We start from the raw sequence: 24140 nt of genomic DNA on the forward strand, positions 1-24140 counted from the left end.
TTTGTCCCTTGTGTTTGTGTGTGTGTGTTGCAGTTCTAGGTTCACAGACAATTTGAGCACAAAGTCCAGAATTCCCATAGACTCTGGGCCCCTCTCCATTACAGTTTTCCCGACTATTAACCTCTTGCTTCAGTGTGAGCCTGTGTTACAGTTGATGAACCATCAGTGATCCACTACTAGCTAAAGCCCCCACCCCGTGTGCATTATTAACACCTGTGTTCTAGTTGTTTCCAGTGTCAGAGCACCTTCCAACTTCGCCGCATTTCTTCTCTCTTTCTGGATGCTGGATGGAAACTGCTGGAATAAGCGGTTAAGCTTTGCATGTTCTTCCAAATAGCCCAGCTCCATGAAGAGGAATTCCAATCCACTGTACCTGTTATCACTGTGCATGACTGACAGGATGAGAGTCTTATCTCAGTCGATTTCAATGAAGTTCATGGTCACAGTTTGGAGGGTACAGCATTAATGAATTTTATACAGCCTACCCATAGACCTCATTCAGGTTTTTTGTTGTTTTTTCTCACTTTTTCCTTTGGAAATAATTGCAACGGATAAATTCATTATGAAACCTCCTAAGACCCAAGATGGTGTCTAGTGATTAGGGATTTCATATATTGCTGCATTGGCCCTTTTAATCTGGGTTCCAACCCAAGGAAACGACCTGCCCATCCATTCCCAACCACCATGACTTTTACTTTTGGACAGCCCTGTATGCTTGCACCAAGAGCTGCCTCTTACTCTTTTTTTTTTTTTTTTTGGGGGGGGGGTCAGCAGAGTCTACATTATTCATTGACCAAAGAAGTTCTTGATGGAACGCACACTTTCTTTTCTTTTTTCCTGTGCTCATTTTGTACCCCCATCCTGGAATAACCTTCTCCTGCCTCCTCCCAACTTCCCCAGCTCCTTCCTCTTCCCCCAGCCTTTCCTGTCTTGGTAAACAAAGATTCTGTTCCATGCAAGACCCTCCTCTCCTATGCCACAGCTTGCATGAAATGTTACCTTATTGCACGTTGACCCTGAAAAGTTGTTCCTGGGCCCCAGTCCCTCGTCCTGTCAGATCATACGGGTCTTCTGTACAGAACACATCAGGGACTTCCCATTGCAGGAGGAGTTCAATCCTAATGTCCCACTTTAGGATCCAAAGCCTGATACCTGTTCTGTTCTCTGACTATTCTGTTCTCACACTATTCACCATGATCCTCTGCTCCTAACAACCTTGGAACATTAAAAGCTGGTCAGGTTGTTGGATTCACTAAGTTAGTATTTTTTAAAGCATCGTCTACATACCCCTAGTGATTTACAAGCTTATTTTTCTAATACTACTGAGACATTATTTGCTTTTCTCCTAACTGTGTTAACATTTGCAAAAATGGTGCAAAAGCACTGGTGGAAAACTGCCGATGCCCTGTTACACCGAGGTAGTGCCAAAGCATACTAGTAGTTATTCTTCTCCTCATAGTTGCACATAAGCTGCTTAGAAACTGCCATCTTCACTGAATCCTTTTCGTGATAAAGCAGTAGGAATTATTTTTATTAACTTTTAATCCTTGAATACACATCTTTTTAATATTCCTCATAGTAAAATGGCAAATACAGATAAAAACACTAGGACTCTATAACCAGAGACAGTGTCTCATGGGAAGGACATACAATATAAAAAAAGTTTATTGATGCTATATCAAATTTTATATTGCTGCTAATTTTTTTTTATATTTTTTTAGTTGTTGATGGAGCTTTATTTTATTTATTTATGTGGTGCTGAGAATCGAACCCAGTGCCTCATCCATGCTAGGCAAGCGCTCTACCACTGAGCCACCACCCGAGCCCTTGCTGCTAACTTTTGAGAGAATACCACCACATGAGCTTTGGTAGAGTATTAGAGACAACTATCCACATTTATCTGAAAAGACTATTAAATATTCTTTCCTTTTCCAATAACCCATCTATGGGAGGCTAGATTTTCTCCATATACTTCAACCAAAACAACACTGCACAAAAAATTGGATACAGGAACAGAAATGCAAATCAACTGTCCTCTGTTAATCTCTGAAAGAGACTTTTAATACTATAAAATGTTGCCAGTCTTTTCACTTATTCTTTTGTTTTGGAAAATATGGTTATTTTTATAAATGTGTGTTATTTACCTTAACCCATGAGGAGTTTATTATCATTATTTTTAGTGAATTAGTAAATATTTAAGAAAGACCCCAATTTCTGTTTTAAAAATTTTTTTATTAGTGTGTGACAAAATCCTATCTGCATGGAATATAGTATCCTCCACGTCAGTCCCCAGTACTTCCTCTTTCTCTCCCCTCTTTGCTCCCCATGTTCCTTTCTTCTATTCTAGTGGTCTACCTTCTACTTTTTATTGTTTGTTTTGGGTTTTTTTTGTGTGTGAGGGGGGGGGGGCATGTACCAGGGATTGAACTCAAGGCACTTAACCACTGAGCCACATCCCCAGCCCTATTTTGTATTTCATTTAGAGACAGGGTCTCACTGAGTTGATTAGCACCTCACTGTTGCTGAGGCTGGCTTTGAACTCACCATCCTCCTGCCTCAGCCTCCCAAGCTGCTGGGATTACAGGCATGCACCACTGTGCCCAGCTATTTATTATTTTTAAATTGGTGCTTTATAGTACACATAAAGGTGACTGTGGCATATTCACATATGTACATAACATAATTTCATTCCACAATTTCTTCTCTCTCTCTCTCTCTCTCTCTCTCTCTCTCTCTCTGGATCCCTTTGTACCACTCCACAGATCTCCCTTCTATTTTCATGGGATCAACCCTCTTTTTGCTTCCTTATTTTGAACTCGCTTTTGCATATGGGAGAAGACAGTCAAGCCTTAACTTTCTGAGCCTGGCTTATTGCACTTAGCACGATATTCTCTAGTTCCAACCACTTACCAGAAAATGCCCAATTTTGTTCTTCTTTATGGCTGAGTAAAGCTCTAGTGTGTTTTATATGTACCACATTTTCTTAATCCACTCCTCCGCTGACAGGCACCTGGGCTGGTTCCATAACTTGGCTATTGTGAATGCTCTGCCATCAACATGGATGTGCCTGGGTCACATATGGGCACAGACACTGACTTCCTTAACAGGATCCTTAAAGCACAAGAAATAAAACCAGAAATCAAAAAGTGGGCTCTCAAAACATTAAACAGCTTTTGCACAGCAAAAGAAATGATTATGAGGGTGAAGAGAGAGCCACACAGTAGTAGAAAATCATGGCCAGCTGCTTTTCTAAAAGGGAATTAATATCCAGAATCTATAAAGAACTGAAAAAAACGTAACCCCCAGGACACAATAAATGGGCAAAAGAACTGAATGGATATTTCTCAGAAGAAGAACTACGAATGGCCAACCAATTTAGGACAAAATGCTCAATGTCCCTGTCCCTAGCAATTCAGGAAACGCCCATCAAAATGACACTGCGGTTTCATCTCACTCTAATTAGAAAGGCAATCGTCAGGAATACAGACAATAATAAGTGCTGACAAGGACATGTGAGGAAAGGTGCATTCCTCCATTGTTAGTGGGGCTGCCCATGAGTGCGACCACTGTGGAAAGCAGTATGGAGAGTCCTCCAAAGACTTACATTATGATATCGACTCCGATAGCCATCAGTAGATACAATACAACCTGTATAGACTAAAGCTCTTTGGAGTCCTCAACAATATTGAAGTGTTTAAAGAAACTTGGAATCAATAAGTGGAGAAATGCACGACAGCTGAAAGGACTCTGTTATGGTTTCCATCTGGAATGTCCCCCAAGATCTCAGGTTGAAAACATGGTACCCAATGCAGCAAGGTTCAGAGGTTGGGCTTTCAGGCTCTGACCTCAGTTCAGCAAATGGATTAATCCACTGACAGCTGAATGGGCCGCTGGGTGATAACTGTAGGCATAGAAGGATGAAGTAGATAACTCGGGGTGTGGCTCTGCCTCCCCACACTCTCTCTTTGCTTCCCAGCTGCCATGAGCTGAGCCAGATTCTTCCATCTACCCCATCCCTCTGCCATGATGCTCTGCCTCACCTGAAGCCCAGAGCTAATGGATCCACCCAACTGTGGACTGAGGGCTCTGAAATCATGAGCCCCTCAAAGTTGTTCTAGTCAGACATTTTGGTCACAGTAATGAAAACCAGTGAACACGACCTCTTAATGAGGCCCTTGCATCTAAAACTCCATATCTCACTTCCCCACAAAGGCCAGATCTAAGTGAACACTGCCTGAGCACTTCTAAAATGGAGACACATATTCTTATTTAAAAAATAATGATAATAACTATTGTTTGCAAGGGTTGAACATTTGTCCTACTAAACAACAACTTTAAAATGCTTTGTCAGAGGGGCTGAAATGTGGTTTGCATTTCTTCCTCTCCTTCCATCTTCAAACCAAATATTAGCCCTGATTCACTCTCTAGATTCATTCTTCTTATTTTATCCTCTTCTGCGAGGTGGTTGTCTTCTGAGAGAACTCCCATTCTGCTCCCATGATCCCTTCTCTTCAGAGCTCTTTGTGGGAGCATCACATGGTGGTCTTGACTCTCTTTATTCTTTCTTTCCTACCCAAATAGATCTTTAGAAATAATGGAACTGCTGGGTCTTTCTATTGCTCAATGATTTTTTTTTTCTTTTTGGTACCAGGGACTAAACCCAGGGGCTCTTAACCACTGAGCCACATCCACAGCCCTTTTTAATATTTTATTAGAGACAGGGTCTTGTTAAGTTGCTGAGGCTGGCTTTGAACTTGAGATCCTCCTGCTTCAGCCTCCCGACCTGCTGGGATTAAAGCTGTGCACCACTGTGCCAGGTATTGCTTGGTGGAATTAAAAAGCATAGTTGATTTTTTAGAGTATAATTAACTTAAAGATATTCAGCAGCTACCCTAAAATAAAATACACACACGTGTGCATACACACACATTCAAGAATTTGTTTATATAGCAGATTAATTTTTTTTTCTCTAAAAATGCCCTCCTGGTCTTGGATACAATTTAGTCGTAGAGTGTGCACTTCCCATACATGAAGCTCTGAGTTCAATCCCCAGCACCAAAACAAACGAATGAAAAGGAGCAATTATTAAATATGGGAGGTGTATGGAACCCATCTATTTTAACTATAGCTGCAAAATGAAGCCTGCAATTTCAGATACTATTGCTTAGAACATTTTCAGTTTGAAAAATGAAGTGATTTGAAATATATTTAGGGCAAAAATATAAAGCAAATATTCATACCATTGGTGCATAGGAAGAGCTACTCCTAAAGATATTACATGAGTGGCAGAATATTGGGAAACAGGTTCAAAATCCAGGCCAGGGGTACAGCCTCATTCTGAATTTTTCCCACCTGCAAGAGTTTCGCCCCTCAGCTTCCCTTTTAGAATGATTCATTCATGTTTTTCCATTCAAATGGATCTTTTTTCTTCAACCCAAATGAATGAAACTCACTTAACACATCCTTTTCAGAACATGTTATATAAATGTATCTAATATAGAAGGTGAGAAGAATTTTATGTAAATAAGTAAATAGTTGGTTAAGTGTGATATGATTTCTAAATTCCCTAGAAACAAGATTTCATTTAGGATAGAGAGTATTTTAATGTGCTTATAAAAGAAGACCTTTTGATATTTATATTTTGCCTAATATCAAGTGTTGCTCTCTCTAAGAAAAGGAAATTGAGTAAACATTGCCCTCATCTCTCTGAAGGAACTGATGATTTTTAAAAACACTTGTTGATTTGATATTTTTGCCACTTTTCTATAAGGAATAATAGTCTTTAAAAACTCTCATTTTTTTTGAAATGGAGCTCCTATTGTGAGCTTGCAGAATACAGTCCTGGTATTGTGCTTTGTGTAGAAAAGGATCCCACCTGTGCATATAATTGGAATGTCTTCTAGCATTCAAAGATGGTTTTCTGCTTCCTCCCACCTGCATTTGGAATGCTCCCATATTAGATTCAGTCATTTAGGGTAAGCATTGCTTCCTTCTTCCCACATAATAGAGTTGCTGCTGTAATCAGAGGGATGCTAATCAATAAACACCTTAGTAATGCGTTTTCTTTTATGATAGAGAAAGTCACACATGTCCATTAGGAAAGCATTTGGCTGCAAGTAAGAGGACACACACAGTGACCTGAAAAGGAGAAATACATTTTTTTTTCTCTCTCTCTCTCACACACACATTATGAGAAATCCAGAAAGGATGTTTGCAAACATAAGTTCAACTGTTAAATGTAAAGGCCAACATCCCTATGATGTTCTTGGCCTACCTTCATGATCGCAAGATAGACACCCCAGCTCTGGACAATGTATTTGGGTAGCACAGGGCAATATCACTAAGTGTATTCCTTTTAACCAGGGTGTTTCTCCAAAGTTCCCCAAAAGTTGTCTGACTGTGTCACATGGACACCTGTAATTACGAGGGAGACTGGGACAGGAGTATAGGGTTTTCCAGATTCTCAAAAGGGAGGGTGGAGGAAGAAGGAGGTAAAGAACACCATGTTAATGTACCTTCAAATCAATGAGTAGGCCAGGTATGGTGGCACACACCTATGATCCCAGTAGCTTGGGAGGCTGAGGCAGGAGGATCGTGAGTTCAAAGCCAGCCTCAGTAACTTAGAGAGGCCCTAAGCAACTCAGTGAGACCCTGTCTCTAAATAAAATACTAAATAGGGCTGGGGATGGGGCTCAGTGGTTAAGGGCCCCTGGGTTCAATCCCTGGTACAAAAAAAAAAAAAAAGACTGAGTAGATTAAAAAAGAGAGAGAGAGTATGAAAAGAAGATAAAAAATGAAGAAAAGGGAAAAAGAAAAACAAAAGAAAATACTTTTAATATGTTTTTCATTATCATGTTCTTACTGTATGCCAGATTCTAGTCTTTGTACCTCACATATAATCTCTCTTCATGGTCATTGCAACCAGATAGCAGATAGCACCATTCCCTGTTTTTTAGCCAAGAAAACCAAAGTTAACTACTTCTCCGAGGTCTTGTAGTAAATCCAGGATTCTTCCTCACTCTGAATTTGACTTTCTCTCCTGAGGCCAGCACTTAGAACATGTGGTTTTTTCACCATAGGTCCATGTTTTAATCAGTTTTTTTCACTGCTGTGACCTGACAAGAACAATTAGACAAGGAAAAGTTTACTGAAGTGCTCATAGTTCCTGAGTCTCCGTCCACAGACAGCAGGCTCCACTCCTCGGGGCTCGAGGGGAGGCAGGACATCATGGAGGAAGAGTGTGGTGGAGGGAAGCAGCTCACATGGTGACCAGGAAGCAGAGAGAGACTCCACTCTCCAGAGACAAATAGAGACCCCAAAGCCACGCCCCCAATGCCCCCTCCTCCAGCCACACCCACCTGCCTCGAGCCACCACCCAGTTAATCCCATCAGGGGTTCATTCACTGGTTGGGTTAAGGCTCTCACCACCCAGTCATGTCTCCTCTGGACCTTTCATTGTCTCACACGTGATCTTTTGGGGGCCACTTCACACCCTAAGCCAGTCCATCTGGCACGTCCCCGCTGTGCTGAGTGGATTGCAGATGGCCCAAAATGCAATGGGACTTTTCAGTACTTGGTTCATGAGGTAGACTGAAGCAAGGGCGCTTGGATAGTTCTCGCAAGAGCTGCAGCCGCACTTTCCTCTGTCATAATTACCCTTCATCTTTTCAGGTTTTCTGCTCTTGGAACGCGTTACAGCAACTCCCAGTTCTGGCCTCGATGCACAAGTGGATTCTATCCATACTAAATACCGCCCACTGGACTTCTGTCTCCAGAGGGTTCGCTCTGTACGCAGCTTGCAGAATCCTGCTTATCTAGAGTTGTACACCTGGCGTCAGTTGCTCTGGGCCAATTATTTTAGTTTGTTCCTGTAAGGTCACCTTCTGGGTTCAGTCTTATCTAGGTTACCCAGAGATCAACTCTGCCCCACGGATTAATTCTCAGGCTCACTGTGTTTAAGAGCCGCTAGGTAAGATTTTCCATTTACTCCTGCAGTTGGCAAAGAATGCTAGGAGGTCGAAGTTGAACTTGTGATCTCTGAGGCTAAGATTGTACCTCGGCCATTTTACATCTCCAGAGCCTGGTATGCAGTAACCATGGAGTGAGTTAATGCCTGCATTCAGCAAACCTTGGTTAGAGTCCATGGTGTGTAGTGCAGTAGAAGCTACCAGAGTGCAAGATGGGTGTGGTTCTTGTACCTGTATTCCTCTTGTGGATGGGTGCACAATGAAAAGTCAGCACAGTTTGAAAATAAAGAAAGTCCTGCTAGCCATCAGGATAAAGTGGGTCAGTTATGGTGGAGTCCTACGTTGGATCACCATGTGGCAATGAGTTTGAGCAAACTTGGATGAATCTCATCATGTATGGTGCACAGGTAGCAAGTTGAAAACCAGGCAGAACTAACCTAGGGTGATAGATGTGAGGCTCATAGTCAGCTTCTCAATGAGGCAGTGACTTTGGGGACCTGCAGGTGTTTCTGGGTTCTGGGTGATGTTCTTTATTTTGGTATGAGAGTTTTTTTATTTAACATTTTTTTATTTGTCCTTTTCACATATAATGATAATAGAGTGTATTTTGACATATTATACCTACATGGAGTGTACATTCCCATTCTTGTGGTTGGACATGATGTGGAGTTTCCCTGGTCGTGTGTTCACATATGAACATAGGAAAGTTCTGTCCCATTCATTCTACTGTCTTTCCCATTCCCATCCCTCCCTTCCCTTCATTCCCCTTTGTCTCATCCAATGAACTTCTATTCTTGCCTCCTCACCCCCTTATTGTGCGTTAGGATCTGAGAGAACATTCAGCCTTTGGTTTGGGCGATTGACTTATTTCACATAGCATGGTACTCTCCAGCTCCATCCATTTAACAACAAATGCCATAATTTCATTCTCCCTTATGGCTGCATAATATTCCATTGTGTATATAGACAACATTTTCTTTATCCATTCATCTGTTGAAGGGCACCTAGGTTGGTTCCATAGCTTAGCTATTGTAAATGGAGTTGTGTTGTGGTTTGGATGAGAGGTGTCCCCCAAAAGCTCATATGTGTGAGACAATGCAAAAAGGTCCAGAGGAGACATGACTGGGTTGTGAGAGCCTTAACCCAACCAGTGAATGGACCCCTGATGGGATTAACTGGGTGGTGGCTGGAGGCAGGTGGCAGGAGGAGGGGGTATTGGAGGCGTGGCTTTGGGGGTCTCTATTTGTCTCTGGAGAGTGGAGTCTCTCTCTGCTTCCTGGTCACCATGGGAGCTGCTTCCCTCCACCACACTCTTCCTCCATGATGTCCTGCCTCCCCTCTAGCCCCAAGGAATGGAGCCTGCTGTCCATGGACAGAGGCCTCAGAAACTGTGGGCCCTTAATTAACTTGTCCTCCTCTACAGTTGTTCTGGTTGGCTCTTTAAGCCATAGCAGGAAAAATGATGACTAAAATAAGCTGCTGTAAACGGTAGTGTGGCTGCATCCCTGTAGTACACTCATTTTAAGTCCTCTGGGTATATGCTGAGGCATAAGATAACTCTGTGCCAGTTTTTGTGCTGATTGTTTTCCTGACCCCAGTTAATCATCATGAGCACGCCCCAAGGTCAGTGCTGGCCCATTATACAGGTGAAGCAGTTGAGGTTTTCCCAGCGACACACCCAGAGAGCTGACTGAATGAACTCAATCCTTGTTTACTTGGTGGTGAGAAAGTAGTGGATGTGCATGTGCAGGGGGCAAGAGAGTTCTGCCATTCAAATCCCCACCCTTCACTCCCCTACTGCTGGGAGCTGATACCTTGAGGGAAATGTGAGATGATCTGTATGGATTTGTGTTGTGTGTTCTCTGACCTTGATTGAAATCAATGTTCCTGAAGATTCTTTCTCTTTTCAAAGTTTGATACTCTGTAGTTTCTCCTGTGAAATCCTAAAAAAAAAAAAAAAATTCTTCATATGCTTTTCCCTCTTCATCTGAACTGCAGAATCCCTGAGGAGAAACCCTTATTTGTTTTGATTTCCAGTGCCTGGTCCTGATCAGTGAGATCAGGGGTTGAATATGTTTACCTGAACACCAAAGCATGGGTCCTGGTGCAGGGAGAGGCAAATGGTAGTTGCTTTGCAATTATTTGTGAATAAATGAGCATCATGCACATCTAATGGAAGGTTAAATGGGTAGTGGATTTGTCCTGGGTCGTCAAGCAATCATCATCATTCAAATGATGGTACATGGTTTTATTTCAATTAAGCATTTAATGTTGTATGGAATATTACTTGGCCATAAAAAAGAATGACTTTATGGCATTTGCTGGTAAATGGATGGAACTGGAGATTATCATGCTTAGTGAAATAAGGCTATCCCCCCAAAAATCAAAGGTCGAATGTTTTCTCTAATTTTTGGAAGCTAACACACAATAAGGAAGGGTAGAGAGGAGAAGAATAGAAGTTCAATAGGTTAGACAGAGTGGGATAAAGGGAAGGGAGTGGAATGGGACTGGAATAAATCTGAAACAATTTGCCTGTGAAGATATGTAAATTCACAGTAAATCCCACCATTGTGTACATCCACAAAAATGGGATGCTAATTAGAAAAGGATATATTCTATACCTATAGAATTATATAGAAATGGATTCTACTGTCATGTATAACTAAAAAGAACCAATAAGAAAACAAATAAGTAACATAAAAGAAATTAAGCATTTAAGACAAAAGCAAAATTGATTGCTCTCTCCCGCTCCATTACCCCAACTCACTCCCCAAAATGTTACAGAGCTGGGCCTGACCCTGCTTGGAAGGAATTCTGAGCAAGAAATTCTGTGCCTGGCCTTGCTTTGTTCTGTTCTGTAAGGATTTGTGACTGAAGTCACTGAAGTCATATAATCATGTTAGGGTGGCATTTTTATGAGCAAATGAATTGCTGCCTCACATTGTAGCTCAAATGGTTTCAAGCACATTCAGAAAAACTATGATTTTCTCTTCATCTCCACTTACACCAATATCCCTGGATCAGAGGAGGAAAGCTTCAACAAAGTGAGTTAGAAGTGAGTTCATTGTGCCGGGCATGGTGGCGCAGGCCTGTGATCCCAGCAGCTTGGGAGGCTGAGGCAGCAGGATCGCGAGTTCAAAGCCAGCCTCAGCAACTTAGTGAGGCCCTCAGCAACTCAGTGAGACCCTGTCTCTAAATAAAATACAAAATTGGGCTGGGGATGGGGCTCAGTGGTCGAGTGCCCCTGAGTTCAATCCCTGGTACCTGCTACTCCCCAAAAGAAAGAAGTGAGTTCATTGCATGCTGAAGATCTGCAGCATCCAGTACAGTAGCCAGTAGCCATGGGGCCCTTGAACACTGCCCTGTGGTCACTCTGAACTGAGATGTGTGTAATAAGGGTAAAATATACCTGATTTCCAAAACACAGCGTTAAAAGTGTAAAATGTCTCATAAATTTATATAATGATCACAGGTTAGAAATGGTCATATTTTGGACATATTGGGTTCACTAAAGATATTAAAATTCACTTCAATTCTTTTCTTTCTTTTTTTTTTAGGTGGGGGTGGGGGTGGGGGTGGGGGGTTGGAGCACTTAGGTTGAACCCAGGACTTCATGAGCGTTCTCCTGTTTCTTTTAATATTTTTGAAAGATGGCTTCTAGAAAATTTAGAATTACAAATGTAGCTACCATTGAACAGCAGCACTCCAGGATGGAATGACTGTGAATTTGCCCAACACCCGACCCCCCTCTTTATCTGACCCTGAGTCCATGGTTAGCACCCCATTTCCATCTCACAAATATCCCAGATAGAAGTAACCCCACAAAAGCCCCGTAAAAGGAAGATTTGGGAAAACAAAGGCAATTACTATCGAGTCTGACACATGCATTCTGTGTTACCTTTGCTTCTAAGGCAGTTTATTTAACTGGGATTTGGGTGACGTTTTAGTGGTATCTGTTAATGACTGGCCTCTTTGGTGGAAAGTCACCATTAACTAGCCTTGTCCTGAACAAGCCCTCATTTCTCCTGTTTCTGGTTTCTTGCAGATCAGCAAACAGCAGCTGCAGACCGTCAAGGACCGCTTTCAGGCCTTCCTCAATGGGGAGACACAGATCGTGGCCGACGAAGCCTTCATGAACGCAGTGCAGAGTTACTATGAGGTGAGAATCACCAAGCAAGCAGCCCAAGGCCCAGGCTACCCAGGCCCCAGGTGCAGGAATTCTGAGCTATTGGAGACAAGGAACCAGAGCCTTGGGTTCCTGTGGGGTCATCCCTCCTGAGGCAAAGGGGGTGGTGATTTGTTACAATGTTAAGGAATAATGGCATTTTGCTTTAGGGACCCTGCAAGTACCAACTATTGTGGTTTTGTTGTTATTGTTGTTTTTCTCATGCAGGGGAGATTTACTACTGAGCCACATCCCCAGCCCCCCCTTTTTTTTTTTGGAGAAAGGATCTTGCTAAGTTGCTGAGAATGGCCTCCAACTTGAGATCCTCCTGCCTCAGCCTCCCACATTGTTGGGATTAGGAGTGTGCTGCCATTGTGCTCAGCCAAACTACAATTTTCTAACAGTTTTTTTTGTGCTGAGTGTTTTCAATAGGATTGGTAACATTCATATGAGTTAGATCTTGCTAAATATCTCCATTTTACTGATGAAGAAACTGAGACTCAAAGAAATTAAACCAGTTAGTCAAGGTCATGTAGCTGTTAAAATGTTGTAAACTAAGACTTTGTGACCAGAGCATTTTTCCACCTCTTCAACCATTTCTAATGTAGCTGTGCATGGTGATGCATGCCTGTAACCCCAGTGGCTCGGGACGCTGAGGCAGGAGGATTGCAAGTTCAAGGCCAGCCTCAGCAATTTAGCAAGGCCCTAAGCAATATAATAAGACCTTGTCTCAAAATTTTAAGAAAGTCTTTTTCTAGAATATAACTGGGAAACAAATTTTAAAAATTAAAAAAAAAGCTGGAATATAACTCAGTGGTAACCCCCCCGACTCAATTTGATTCCTAGAACCACAAAAGAAAAAAAAAAAAAGAAAAGAAAAGAAAGAAAGGAAAAAAACCCATAAAACATGAAAAAATTAAAGGGATAATTGTGCCTCCCAAGGATGGTGGCTTAACAATCTCCCTTGTGTTTTTTATTAAAATGCTGCCATGTGTGGGTTCCTTCCTAGAGATTAACATTCTGTCCAAAATGCAGTACTTATCTGAAGAAAAAACACTACAAAGGAGAGAACGTATCTCTCCTGAGTACGTATCTCAGATTTATTTTTACCACTGGGTCTCCAAGGTTTATTTATCAATACAGTGGATCTGCAAAGAAAAAAAAAAATTCAAGTTTTTTGTTTTTGGTACCAGGGATTGAACCCAGGAGTGCTTAACCACTGAGCCCCATCCCCAGCCATTTTTGGTATTTTATTTAGAGACTGGGTCTCATGGAGTTGCTTAGGGCCTCACTAAGTTGCTGAGGCTGGCTTTGAACATGTGATCCTCCTGCCTCAACCTCCTGAGCCACTGGGATTCCAGACGTGTGCTACCGTGCCCAGCTCCACCAGTATTTTTAAGTTTTATAAGTATTCTTTCTCAATGTGGATATTATCTGTCATTTGTCCATCATTAAAGAAATAGGCATGCCATTTGCTGGAAAAATGGATGGAACTCGAGAGCATTATCTTAAGCAAAATAAGCCAAATTCAGAAAGTGAAGGGTTGTATGCTTTCTCTCATATGTGGAAGATAGGGAGGGAAAGGGAGTAGGGGGAAATGGCAGGGGGTGGTGGTCTTATGAAAATAGAGGTGGTCTAGCAGAGTAGAAGAGGAGGAGCAAGAGGAGGGAAAGGGGAGGTCCTGGGAAATGAAATCGACCCATTTTTGTATTGTTGTATTGTGTGCATGCACAAATATATAACAATGCACCCCACCCACTATTATGTAAAATCATAAAGCACCAATTAAAAAATTATAAAGCACCAATTTTTAAAAAAGTTTTTTTTTTTTTAAAAAAAAGAAGCAGACATACCCTCCCTTCCCATTGGCAATGTTTTACTGACATGCATATTTTCAGAAATGACTACGTAGACCTTAAAAGACATTTTACTTTATGTCCTAATCGATGATAATGTGAATCAGATAAATATTATCTGTATTTGGAATGTTATGTCCCAGATTTCTTATCCACCCTCAAGGCTAGGTTAAAACCATTAGATTCTAACTCCTAAACACTAAAAGCTGATGGCACCTTGCCATGTGCAATTCAAAATAAAAATAATTGTGAAACAAGTGTATGAAAATCCAAAACAATCGGATTCTTGCCCCAACAGGATTGCTTCATTAATTTTCTTCTTCCTTCCCTCCCTCCAGCTCTCCTTCCTTCCATTATTAGACAGAAAATTATTTCAGAACAAATATGTTGGAGCTCCTGCCCCTCAAATGCTCTAAGCACACCATCGATCTTCCCATTGGCCAATTCAATCCATAATTGCTTTCAATATGGTAATTGATTGACATCTTAGTTGAGAGATCCTGATTTGGTAAAAATCTCCTTCTTACTGATTGAAGTATTTGATTCCTTCTTTCATGCCAAGAGTGGAGCATGATTGCAGTGAGATCTTATGAAAATATCAACTGGTTTGCTGAGTAGCATTTAACAGTAAACAACCTTTGTTTCTGGATATTTGTTGGTTCCAACCACAGACTCCTTTTACACAATGTTTTCTTGATGGAATTTCTATATGAAGCTGTTTTAGAAGTTGAGGTCATTTTTAGCCAGGTGCAGTGGCGCACGCCATTGATCCCAGCAGCTCAGGAGGCTGAGGCAGGAGGATCTTGAATTCAAAGCCAGCCTCAGCAAAAGCAAGGTGCTAAGCAGCTCAATGAGACCCTGTCTGTAAATAAAATATAAAATAGGGCTGGGGATGTGGCTCAGTGGTTAAGTGCTCCTGAGTTCAATCCCAAAAAAAGAAAAAAGAAAGAAAAAAAAAGTTGAGGTCATTTGTATACTTATGCAAATTTAAATCTTTTTTATTTTTTAACTTTTGCAATTAGCATCCATTATTGTCAGTGAGCATTGGTCTTGCTGTTTATCTGATGTCATGCAATTTTTCAGTTGAATTTCATGGAGAGTAGAAATGGAATTTGGAATCATAGTGATGTATGGCAGGGACTAACTTGAGTATATCTAACTGAAGATAGTGTCTAGAAAATGCCTGGTAATGAAATTAATTTCTCCCTCTTTTTCAAGTTCTGAAAGCCAGTGGGAGAGAAATGTGAGAACACTTGTCAGAACAGACCCTTATCAGTGGTTCCATGTTTAGACTCATTCACTAGAGTTTATAAATTTGTAGATTGCACATCTTAATTAGGAAGCTCATTTGACTAATGACACAAATTAAAAGAAAGTGCCATTTCTGTTAATTAAATTTGAAAATTAATAGTCGTCACCAAGCTAATGAGTCTCCGGGAATTGTCATGATATCTAAAGTGATCCCCATATTTTCTTTTATGGTGTCTGGTTTATTTGAAAGAGCTTCTTTTGGGTCTCGTGAGAATGCAGGCCAACAAGAAATTACTGAATGTTTAATGTTAGGATTTGAGTAACATAGGAGAGAACGTGGGCATTAATGATCTAACTGCTGTCTTCATTAGTACAGCTTTGGAGAGTCTGAGATTCACTTTTCTCGAGAAGTCTGAACCTCTGAAGCAGAGGTCCTCAGTCCAGGGATCAGGATTAATACTTAGGCTGGCCGAGCTTGGATCCATCACCCCTCCCTCTCTCCGTCTCCTATCACTCCTGGGCTGTGGGAAAGCTAGTACCTTCCCCACCCGACTCTGGGGGCTGGTGTATCCCCAGTAAGCCTTTTGGACTAGGATTCTTTGAATTCCAAGTGACAGACACCCACCTCAAATTGGCTTTAGCTTTAGGCTAAAGACATATTTGCTCAAGTAATTGAACAGGCCAGAAGTAGGCCCTGCTTTAGCCACGCAGAGCCAGAGACTCCAGATTGGCCAGTAGGCCAGCAAGATGGGCATCTTCACCCACTTCTTCTTTTTTTTTTTTTTTGGTACCAGGGATTGAACTCAAGGCACTTAACCACTGAGCCACTTCCACAACCCTTTTTAATTTTTTTTTTTTTTTAATTTACAGACAGGGTCTCACTGAGTTGCTTAGTGCCTCGCTTTTGCTGAGGCTGGCTTTGAACTCGGGATCCTCCTGCCTCAGCCTCCCGAGCCACTGGGATTACAGGCTCCATGCCTGGCCCTTCCCCTCTACTTCTCACATGAGTCCACTCACATGTGAACTTCACTCTTGAGCAGGTACTCTCCATGGAGAAGACACTAGACCCTTCCACCAGCTTTGCAATCCCAGGGGTGAAGAGAACACCTCTTTGCTGAGAGTCCCAGCAAAGACCAGGGGAGATTTCCTAGAATAGCCATGGTCAACTGTACCTTCCTGAGTCAATCACAATGGATTGAGGAGAAATAGCCCAGGGGAAAGGCCCGAGATGGTACCACCTCTAGAGCCTGCAGTCAGACTTGGCCTGCTGCAGTCACAGTGACACACCATGGTTTCCGAATAAGAAATTAAGGTGTTTGATGCTGGAAGAGGGTGAATATAATGCTCTGAAGATGCGATCAGCCGACATTCTCCTTCCAAATGGAGTCTTCCTCCTCCCTTCCTCCCTCCCTCTTTCTCTCTCTCTCATTATACACTCCATCTTATTGTACCACGTTTGCATACCAGTTTACCAACATCACTGACAGTTAAATATATATATCAACTTTTCCTTTAAAACTTTTGAGATTATTGTCCTAGGAAAGCGCAGTTTAGGACTTAGAATTGTTCGACCAGGGCAATGATTTATCAACATGCTAAAGCAATCCAGAGCCATTTTTCAGAAATAAAAGCAGTGGGGAGGCATGTTCTTCTCCACAGCTGGGCCCATCCAACTGGGTCTGAACCAGGTTGGCCACCATTAAAGCTAGCTCCTGTGGCCTAGGGCCTGAGCTGGAAGATGAGGCTGAGATTCCCATGTCTCTCAAGAGTATATGGGCTACTTTGTCCTTTCCTGGTGGCCCTGATGGTCTGAGCGGATTATGCAGAGCAGCAGAATAAGCCTTTAAGCTCTTTGTTTATGGCGTGAGGGCGGAGGGCTGGAGTGCATGCTCTGAAATCTGACTCGCAAGGCAACTCCATCCTGTCCCCACACCCACAGTCCTGATGGGGCATCAGAGGGGCCACTACACCCTTCTGGACTCTCAGCTCCTTTAAGATAAACATCTTGGCCAGGTGCAGTGGTGCACACCTGTCATCCCAGCAGCTCAGGAGACTGGGGAAAGAGGATCACAAGTTCAAGGCCAGCCTCAGCAACTTAGTGAGGCCCTAAGCAACTTGGTGAGACCCTGTCTCTAAATAAGATATAAAAATGTGCTAAGGATGTGGCTCAGGAGTTGAGCACCCCTGGGTTCAATCCCCAGTACAAGGGAGGAAAAAAACCAAACAAACAGAATTTATCACTGTGACCCAAGCACTCTAATTGGTAGCAGGAATCTGTGTCCATATTCTACACAGACTGCCCCACTCTTCATGTGATGGAGCAGCTGGAGGAATTATCAGGAAGCAGGTTTATTTAAGCTGCAGTGGTCCAGAGGGACTAATGCCTTAAAATCCCTGGACCCTGAGTCTGGAAATTCTTTGAAATTTACACCCAGTTTGGGGGGTGGGGGGAGCGTTACATAAAGGTGGTTACATGGCAGGTAATATTGTAAAACCATTCTTAGGCTAAACAGAGGTTTCCCAAGTTTTTACCAAGGAAAACAGAAATAGTAACGTTAGTAAAATGAGCTCTCTTTGTTTGCTTTGGTACAAGAGATGGAACCCAGGGGCACTGGATCACTGAGCCACATCCTTAAGCCTATTTTGTATTTTATTTAGAGACAGGGTTTCACTGGGGTTGCTTAGCACCTTGCTTTTGCTGAGGCTGGCTTTGAACTCGAAATCCTCCTGCCTCAGCCTCCCAAGCTGCTGGGATTATAGGTGTGCACCACAATGCCTGGCTACAATAAGGCATTTACAAAAGAGAGGAAGCTTCAAACCACATTGAGCTCTCAGGTGTGCATAAATGGTATATGTATATATGTCTATGTGAGTTTGCATACTACATATGAATATACACACACATACAGACATATGCACATGTCCTGGAAAGTTGCATTATTGATACATTAAGGTTAGAGGGGGAGAAAGGTGGCCTGGTACCATGTGCGACATGTCATACAGCTGCATGTATTTCTATGCATGTGCTATCTAGCAATAATAGAAGAGAAATCAAACTTAATCAGTCCACTGCCTGCTTTAGGGACCTGGGCAAGGGCAAGGGAGGTGCAAGGAGGAGACAGGGAAAAGGTCTCAAGAGACAAAAGGGAGATGGTTTGCTCCTACCCTAGTTCCACCTACCACCTGGCCGTGGCCCCAGGTGTGCTAATGAAATCCGGCCCAGGACCCTTTACCTTTTGGTGGGGAGTATCTTTAAACCCAAGAGGTGTCAAGTTTCCAATGCCTGCAAGCATTTCAATGAAACTGACACACGTGCATGAATATAGGTTGGAAATCATCGTAATCTAGAATTTATTATATTATTTATTATCATAATATTATCAATGACATCATCGCTGTTAATGAATATCATCACCAATCATTCACCTCTTACTTTTCCCAAAAGAATAGAACTCTAAAAACAAAGATCTATTTCAAAGTTATCATAAGTGCTCTATTGTTTGCTTAATTTAAGTTTTTAGGTGTCCCATAAATGAGATCATGAGACATATGGGTTAAGATTAAAAAGTGCATTTTATTTTAGAAATTAACAGGCACCTTGCCTCAAAGAAAGTAAAATTTCATATTTTTTCTTTTTTTAAGTTAGAGAGTGGTATTTCAAAAGATGATAAAAGTAAGGGATACCAGTTATAAAATAATTAGACAATGTAGGGAAAAAATCTCTGAATTTAAATGGTTGAAAATACCTATAATCCTAGACAACCATGCTTAAATATATATATATAATTTTCACGGCTGCATATTTCTATTAAAATAACTATAACTTTTAATCACATTCTGACCCTGTCATGGGCAATGTAATAATGAAATGGAGGCATGAACTCATTGGATGCTTATCAGAATCCTACAGTTAAAGTTTGTTCTGATCCTCATTTTACTTTATTTATTTAGGTACCAAGATTGAACCCAGGGGCATATAACCATTGAGCCACAGCACAGCCCTTTTTATCTCATTTTTTAAAAGTTTGAGACAGGGTTTTGCTAAGTTGTTTAGGGCCTCACTAAGTTGCTGAGGCTGGCCTCAAACTTGAGATCCTCCTGCCTCAGCGTCTTGAGCCCCTGCGATTACAGGTGTGTGCCCCACCGCACCCAGCCTATGATCCCCACTTTGATGGGAAGGAAATTAAAACCAAGGACAATTACTGCCCAGGTGACAAAGCTAGGAGGCAGAAGAGCCTAGATTTGAACTCATGTGGGGTGATCCCAGAGCACCCTGCCCTGAACACTATGTCGGCCCCATGCCGTTAATGAACGGTGACCATGTTTTACGGGTTGGCGTCTGGGGCTTTCTGAACCTCATTGCCTCTTTCTTATCTGTGTTGGAATGATAAACTTGTTCAAAGCAGGAAAGAATCTGTCCTGGCTTCTCAGCCTGTCAGCAAGTCATGGGAGCTGGACCAGCCTCACCATGTACTAGAGCCACTGGGAGCGGATGTGTTCCTGTGTTTCCAAACCGACCTTGGTTGCTAGGCTGTGGGGGGTAGGGGAGGGCTGATAAAGGGGCCACGCTTCTGGATTGACTGCCCTTCGCAACCCCATATTTCTTTGTCTCCCATCTCTCGTGATGACCTGTCTGGGGGTTGGCAGAAGAGTAGAGAGGGTTTCTGGATGGGCTGCCAAGAGTGGCACCTGAGGTTAAAGTCCCATGTCACAGCCACTAAACCACACACACACACACCCCCCCCACACACACACACAAGAGGCCACAGGAAAGCGGGTAGAGCGCCCAGCACACGTGAGCTCCAGTGGTTGTTGCAGATGCCCAAGCACATCCGTCCCCTGTGTGGGGGTCACGGGGAGGCTGGCTCGGGCCTCACTTGCCTTTTGACGGACAGAGAGGCCAAGGCAGATGATGAGCCTGGGGAAATCCACTTCCTGCTGTCTGTCCCCTTCTCTCCCCAGGGCTGTCTGGCCTCCTTTGGTCACTTCACCTGCCCCTATCCCCTCAGACTTCAGCTTCCTTTGTCACCCTGTTGACAAAGCTCACTGCCCCTTTCTGGGTCCCGGAAGTCACATCTCCTTCCACTTTTCAAAGTCCTCTCAGTGTGATCCTTGTCCAGGGAGGAGGGGGGATGAGCCTGCGGGGAGCGGGCAGGAGAATGAGGTTGATGGAGGTGAAGTGACCGCTAGGCCACCACTCGTGGGTCGACAAACATGTCCTGTGTGGCTGCTGGGCACCAAGGGAGTGACTGTGAAGCAGGGAATGTGTCTGGGATTCAGAGCTCCCCAGCCAGTTATGGACACCAGCTGGGGTCAACATCCTGCCTATCTCTTAACTCCTTGTTATCAGGTCCCTGGGGCGGGGGGGACTCACTAACTTGTTTTGAAAGACCCCTAGAGCCAGGCACGGTGGCACACATCTGTAATCCCAGTGGCTCGAGAGGCTGAGGCAGGAGGATCTCGAGTTCAAAGCCAGCCACAGCAACTTAGCAAGGCCCTAAGCAACTCAGTGAGACCCTGTCTCTAAATAAAATAGAAAATAGGGCTGGGGATGGGGCTCAGTGGTTAAGGGTCCCTGAGTTCAATCCCTGGTACCAAAAAAAACAAAAAAAAAGAAAGAAAGGAAGGAAGGAAAGAAGGAAGGAAGGAAGGAAGGAAGGAAGAAGGACCCATATACTCTGCCTGCTGATTTCCTCTTGACCTTCTTATTCCACCCAAAGCTGCAGCGAGGTCTTTGCCAGAGCAGTCAACTTTGTTCTGATGGTTCGTACACTCCTTCAACAAATACCGAAAACCAGCTGGGTGCTAGGCCCTGTCTTTGGTTCTATACCCAGAAGAGGTGATCAGACCAAAGCACCCCACCTGGCCCTCCTGGAACCTGTAGACTGGCTGGGGCTCAGATCTCCACCAGACGGCAGATGGCAGCTAGGGAAGGGTGTTGAGGAAATCACATTTGGTGATGAGTGCTGGTCCCCAGGCTGGCCCAGTCTGTGGGACACTGATGTGGACAGGTGGGGAGAAGAGTGTGGCTTTGTCATTCAGCATTTCCCCTCCGATGCTGATTGGAGCTGACTAGGAAGAATTCGTCCTCTGTCTACGCTACTGCTTTCCTGTCCTTCTACAAAGTGCCTCTCAACTGGCCTCCCTACCTATTCCCTTTGTCCCTTCCAGTCCTGTGACGTGAACCAGCTTGAAATCCTCAATGGCTTCCCAGTGCCCTTGTATTCTTTTTATGGATTAACAATAAAAGGCTGAAAACTGACATTTTTTATTTGTTCTAGTTAGTTTTACATGAGAACAGAATGCATTTGGACACACACAAAATGCATTTGTCCCCAAATGGAGCTCAACATCTCATTCCTCCGACTGTACACGATGCAGAATTGCACGGCTCCTGCAATCATGCATGTATATAGGGTGATAATGTCCATCTCATTCCACCGTCCTTCCCACTCCCACATTCCCTCCCTCCCTTCATTTCCCCTCTGTGCAATCCAAAGTTCCTCCTTCTCCCCTACCTCCACCCTCACTATGGATCAGCATCCACTTCTCAGAGAAAACAGTCAGCCTTTGGTTTGTTGGGATTGGCTTAGTTCCTTTAGCATGATAGTCTCCAACTCCATCTATTTACCAGCCAATACCATCATTCCATTCTTCTTCAAGGCTGAGTAATATTCCATTGTGTATATATACAGCATTTTCTTTATCCATTCACCTGTTGAAGGGCACCTAGGCTAGTTCCATAGTTTAGCTCTTGTTAATTGAGCTGCTATAAACATTGGTGTGACTGTGTCACTGTAGTATGCTGATATGAAGTCCTTTGGGTATAAACCAAAGAGAGGGATAGCTGGGTCAAATGGTGGTTCCATTCCCAGTTTCCTGCAGAATCTCCATACTGCTTTCCAGAGTGGTTGCACCAATTTGCAGTCCCAGCAGCAGTGCCTTTAAAATGCAGGCTATTAGCCCTGATGCCTGCCTTACCCAGCAAGCTAGGGCCAGAGCTGGCATGGGACCATGGTTTAAAGTGCCTGTCACAACAATACATTGCCTTTCCAGAGACTTCTTTATGTGCCTCAGAACTTTGGTCTTCCTTGAGGTCTAGGCCTGAAGCTGAGGCTCACAATAGGTTAGACAGAGAAACCGTCTGCGTGTAGCATTCCAGGTTTTTGGGTGAGTTATTTAGCTCATTAAGGCTCCTCCGCCCTGAGCATTCATCTGGAACTTTTCCTCTGTAATTGATTTTCAAAGGACCTCCAAGGTCTCAACCAAGTCCCAGTTTCCAGGAAGTGGGGAGCCGGCCCCTCTCTATGCTGTGAAGAAGCCCCCAGCCCCCCTTCCTAAACTAATTACTTCATCCAGCCAACAATAAACAGAAGTCATCTTTGTGACATCTCTCCACCCAAAGAAAGTGTTGCAATAAAGCGTGAGGCATCGGGATGCCCTCCAAGTGCCCCCAGGCAATACCACCTCCGTCCTGGCCAGCCACGGCGCTTCCTACAGTCGCACAGAGGAACATCCGACATTTGCTCTGCCTTTCGAGGGATCTTTATGCACCTTATGAAGTGTGACCAGGACACAGCTCAGGAGTGCCTGTTGTTCCCTCTCTGAATATGAGCCTTGTATTACATCCCAGAACCATGTAGCTCTGTCACTTTGGAGTGGTGGATAATGGACCGAAAGCAAGAAGCTCTTAATAGGTGGCATGAAGCCAGAACTCAGGCACAGCAGCCAAACCACTAAGGGAGGGTCCCACCGGGCGGAACAGCCCCAGAGGGAAGGAATCAGGTTGCAGTAAAAAAACCAGATGTTGCTGGGTATGGTGGCCCAAGCCTGGAATCCCAACAGCTAGGGAGGCTAAGGCAGGAGGATCCTGAGTTCAAAGCCAGCCTCAGCAACAGGGAGGCCCGAAGCAACTCAGTGAGACCCTGTCTCTAAATAAAATACAAAATAGGGCTGGGGATGTGGCTCAGTGGTCAAGTGCCCCTGAGTTCAATCCCCAGTAACCCCTGCTACCCAGAAAGAGACCAGATATTGGTCATCAGACAGTTTTGGTGACCAAGAACGATTCCTTTCCCCTGTCTTGGTTTTTCTATCTACAAAGCAGACAGCAGAGAGCACCACAGTTCATTGCTAATTTTCTAAGGGTCAGGTGCTGTACTAGAGGCAATAGATATTGTGGAGAACAAGGACACACCGTTGCCTGGTATAGCGGCTCACACCTGTGATCCCAATGACTCGGGAGGCCAGCCAGAGGATTGCAATTTCAGAGCCATCCTCAGCAACTTAGTGAGACCCTAAGCAACTTAGATCCTGTCCCAAAATCAAAATATAAAAAGGGCTGGAGATGTGGCTCAGTGGTAGAGTACCGCTGGGTTTAATCTCCAGTATAAATAAATAAATAGGGAAAAAGGGACCTAGTCCTGCCTGTCTGGAGCTTACATTCAGGAAGGTAATAAAATTTAAATATATGATTATCTAATACTCATTTAATTCCACTAATGACAAGCATCATCAATCCAGGGAATAAAATGAGGTACAGATACTAGTTATCAAGAGCTCTGTCCACACATCATGCCAGCTACTTTACCCTATAATGATCATAACAGCTTATGTGGCATTTAGTGAGTCAGGCACTGTTTTAAGTACACTTCATTGAATCCTCATTGTAAAAGACCTATGTATATAGTGACCATTACCCCCACCGTATAGAAAGGAACACTAAGAGGTTAACTTACCAAAATTCACACTGCCACTAAGTAGCAGAGAAAGAACCCCCGGTGGCCTGAGCAGAGACCTGCTGCCTCTTGTAATATTGTCCCATGCAATCCTTGCTACACCTGGGAGGGACTGTCCTCTCTATCTGGGGTTTTGCTTTCTGCAAAGTAGTCAAGTACAATCTAA

General features: G+C 43.3%; 1 protein-coding gene across 8 annotated transcripts in view; it reads left to right on the forward strand.

Moving 5' to 3' along the window:
• The window catches only part of Cadps (calcium dependent secretion activator), a 480326-nt gene that overhangs the window by 85483 nt on the left and 370703 nt on the right, over positions 1–24140 (forward strand). For all 8 annotated transcript variants that reach the window (XM_058582090.1, XM_058582085.1, XM_058582091.1 and 5 more), the window contains exon 2: positions 12013–12126. In XM_058582090.1, coding sequence (XP_058438073.1) covers positions 12013–12126 — 114 coding nt within the window. The remainder of the gene's footprint in view (positions 1–12012; positions 12127–24140) is intronic.

The sequence above is a fragment of the Marmota monax genome, unplaced genomic scaffold (genome assembly GCF_021218885.2).
Source record: "Marmota monax isolate L192 unplaced genomic scaffold, Marmota_monax_Labrador192_F-V1.1 WCK01_AAM20220418_F8-fsc00042, whole genome shotgun sequence".
Lineage (NCBI taxonomy): Eukaryota > Metazoa > Chordata > Mammalia > Rodentia > Sciuridae > Marmota > Marmota monax.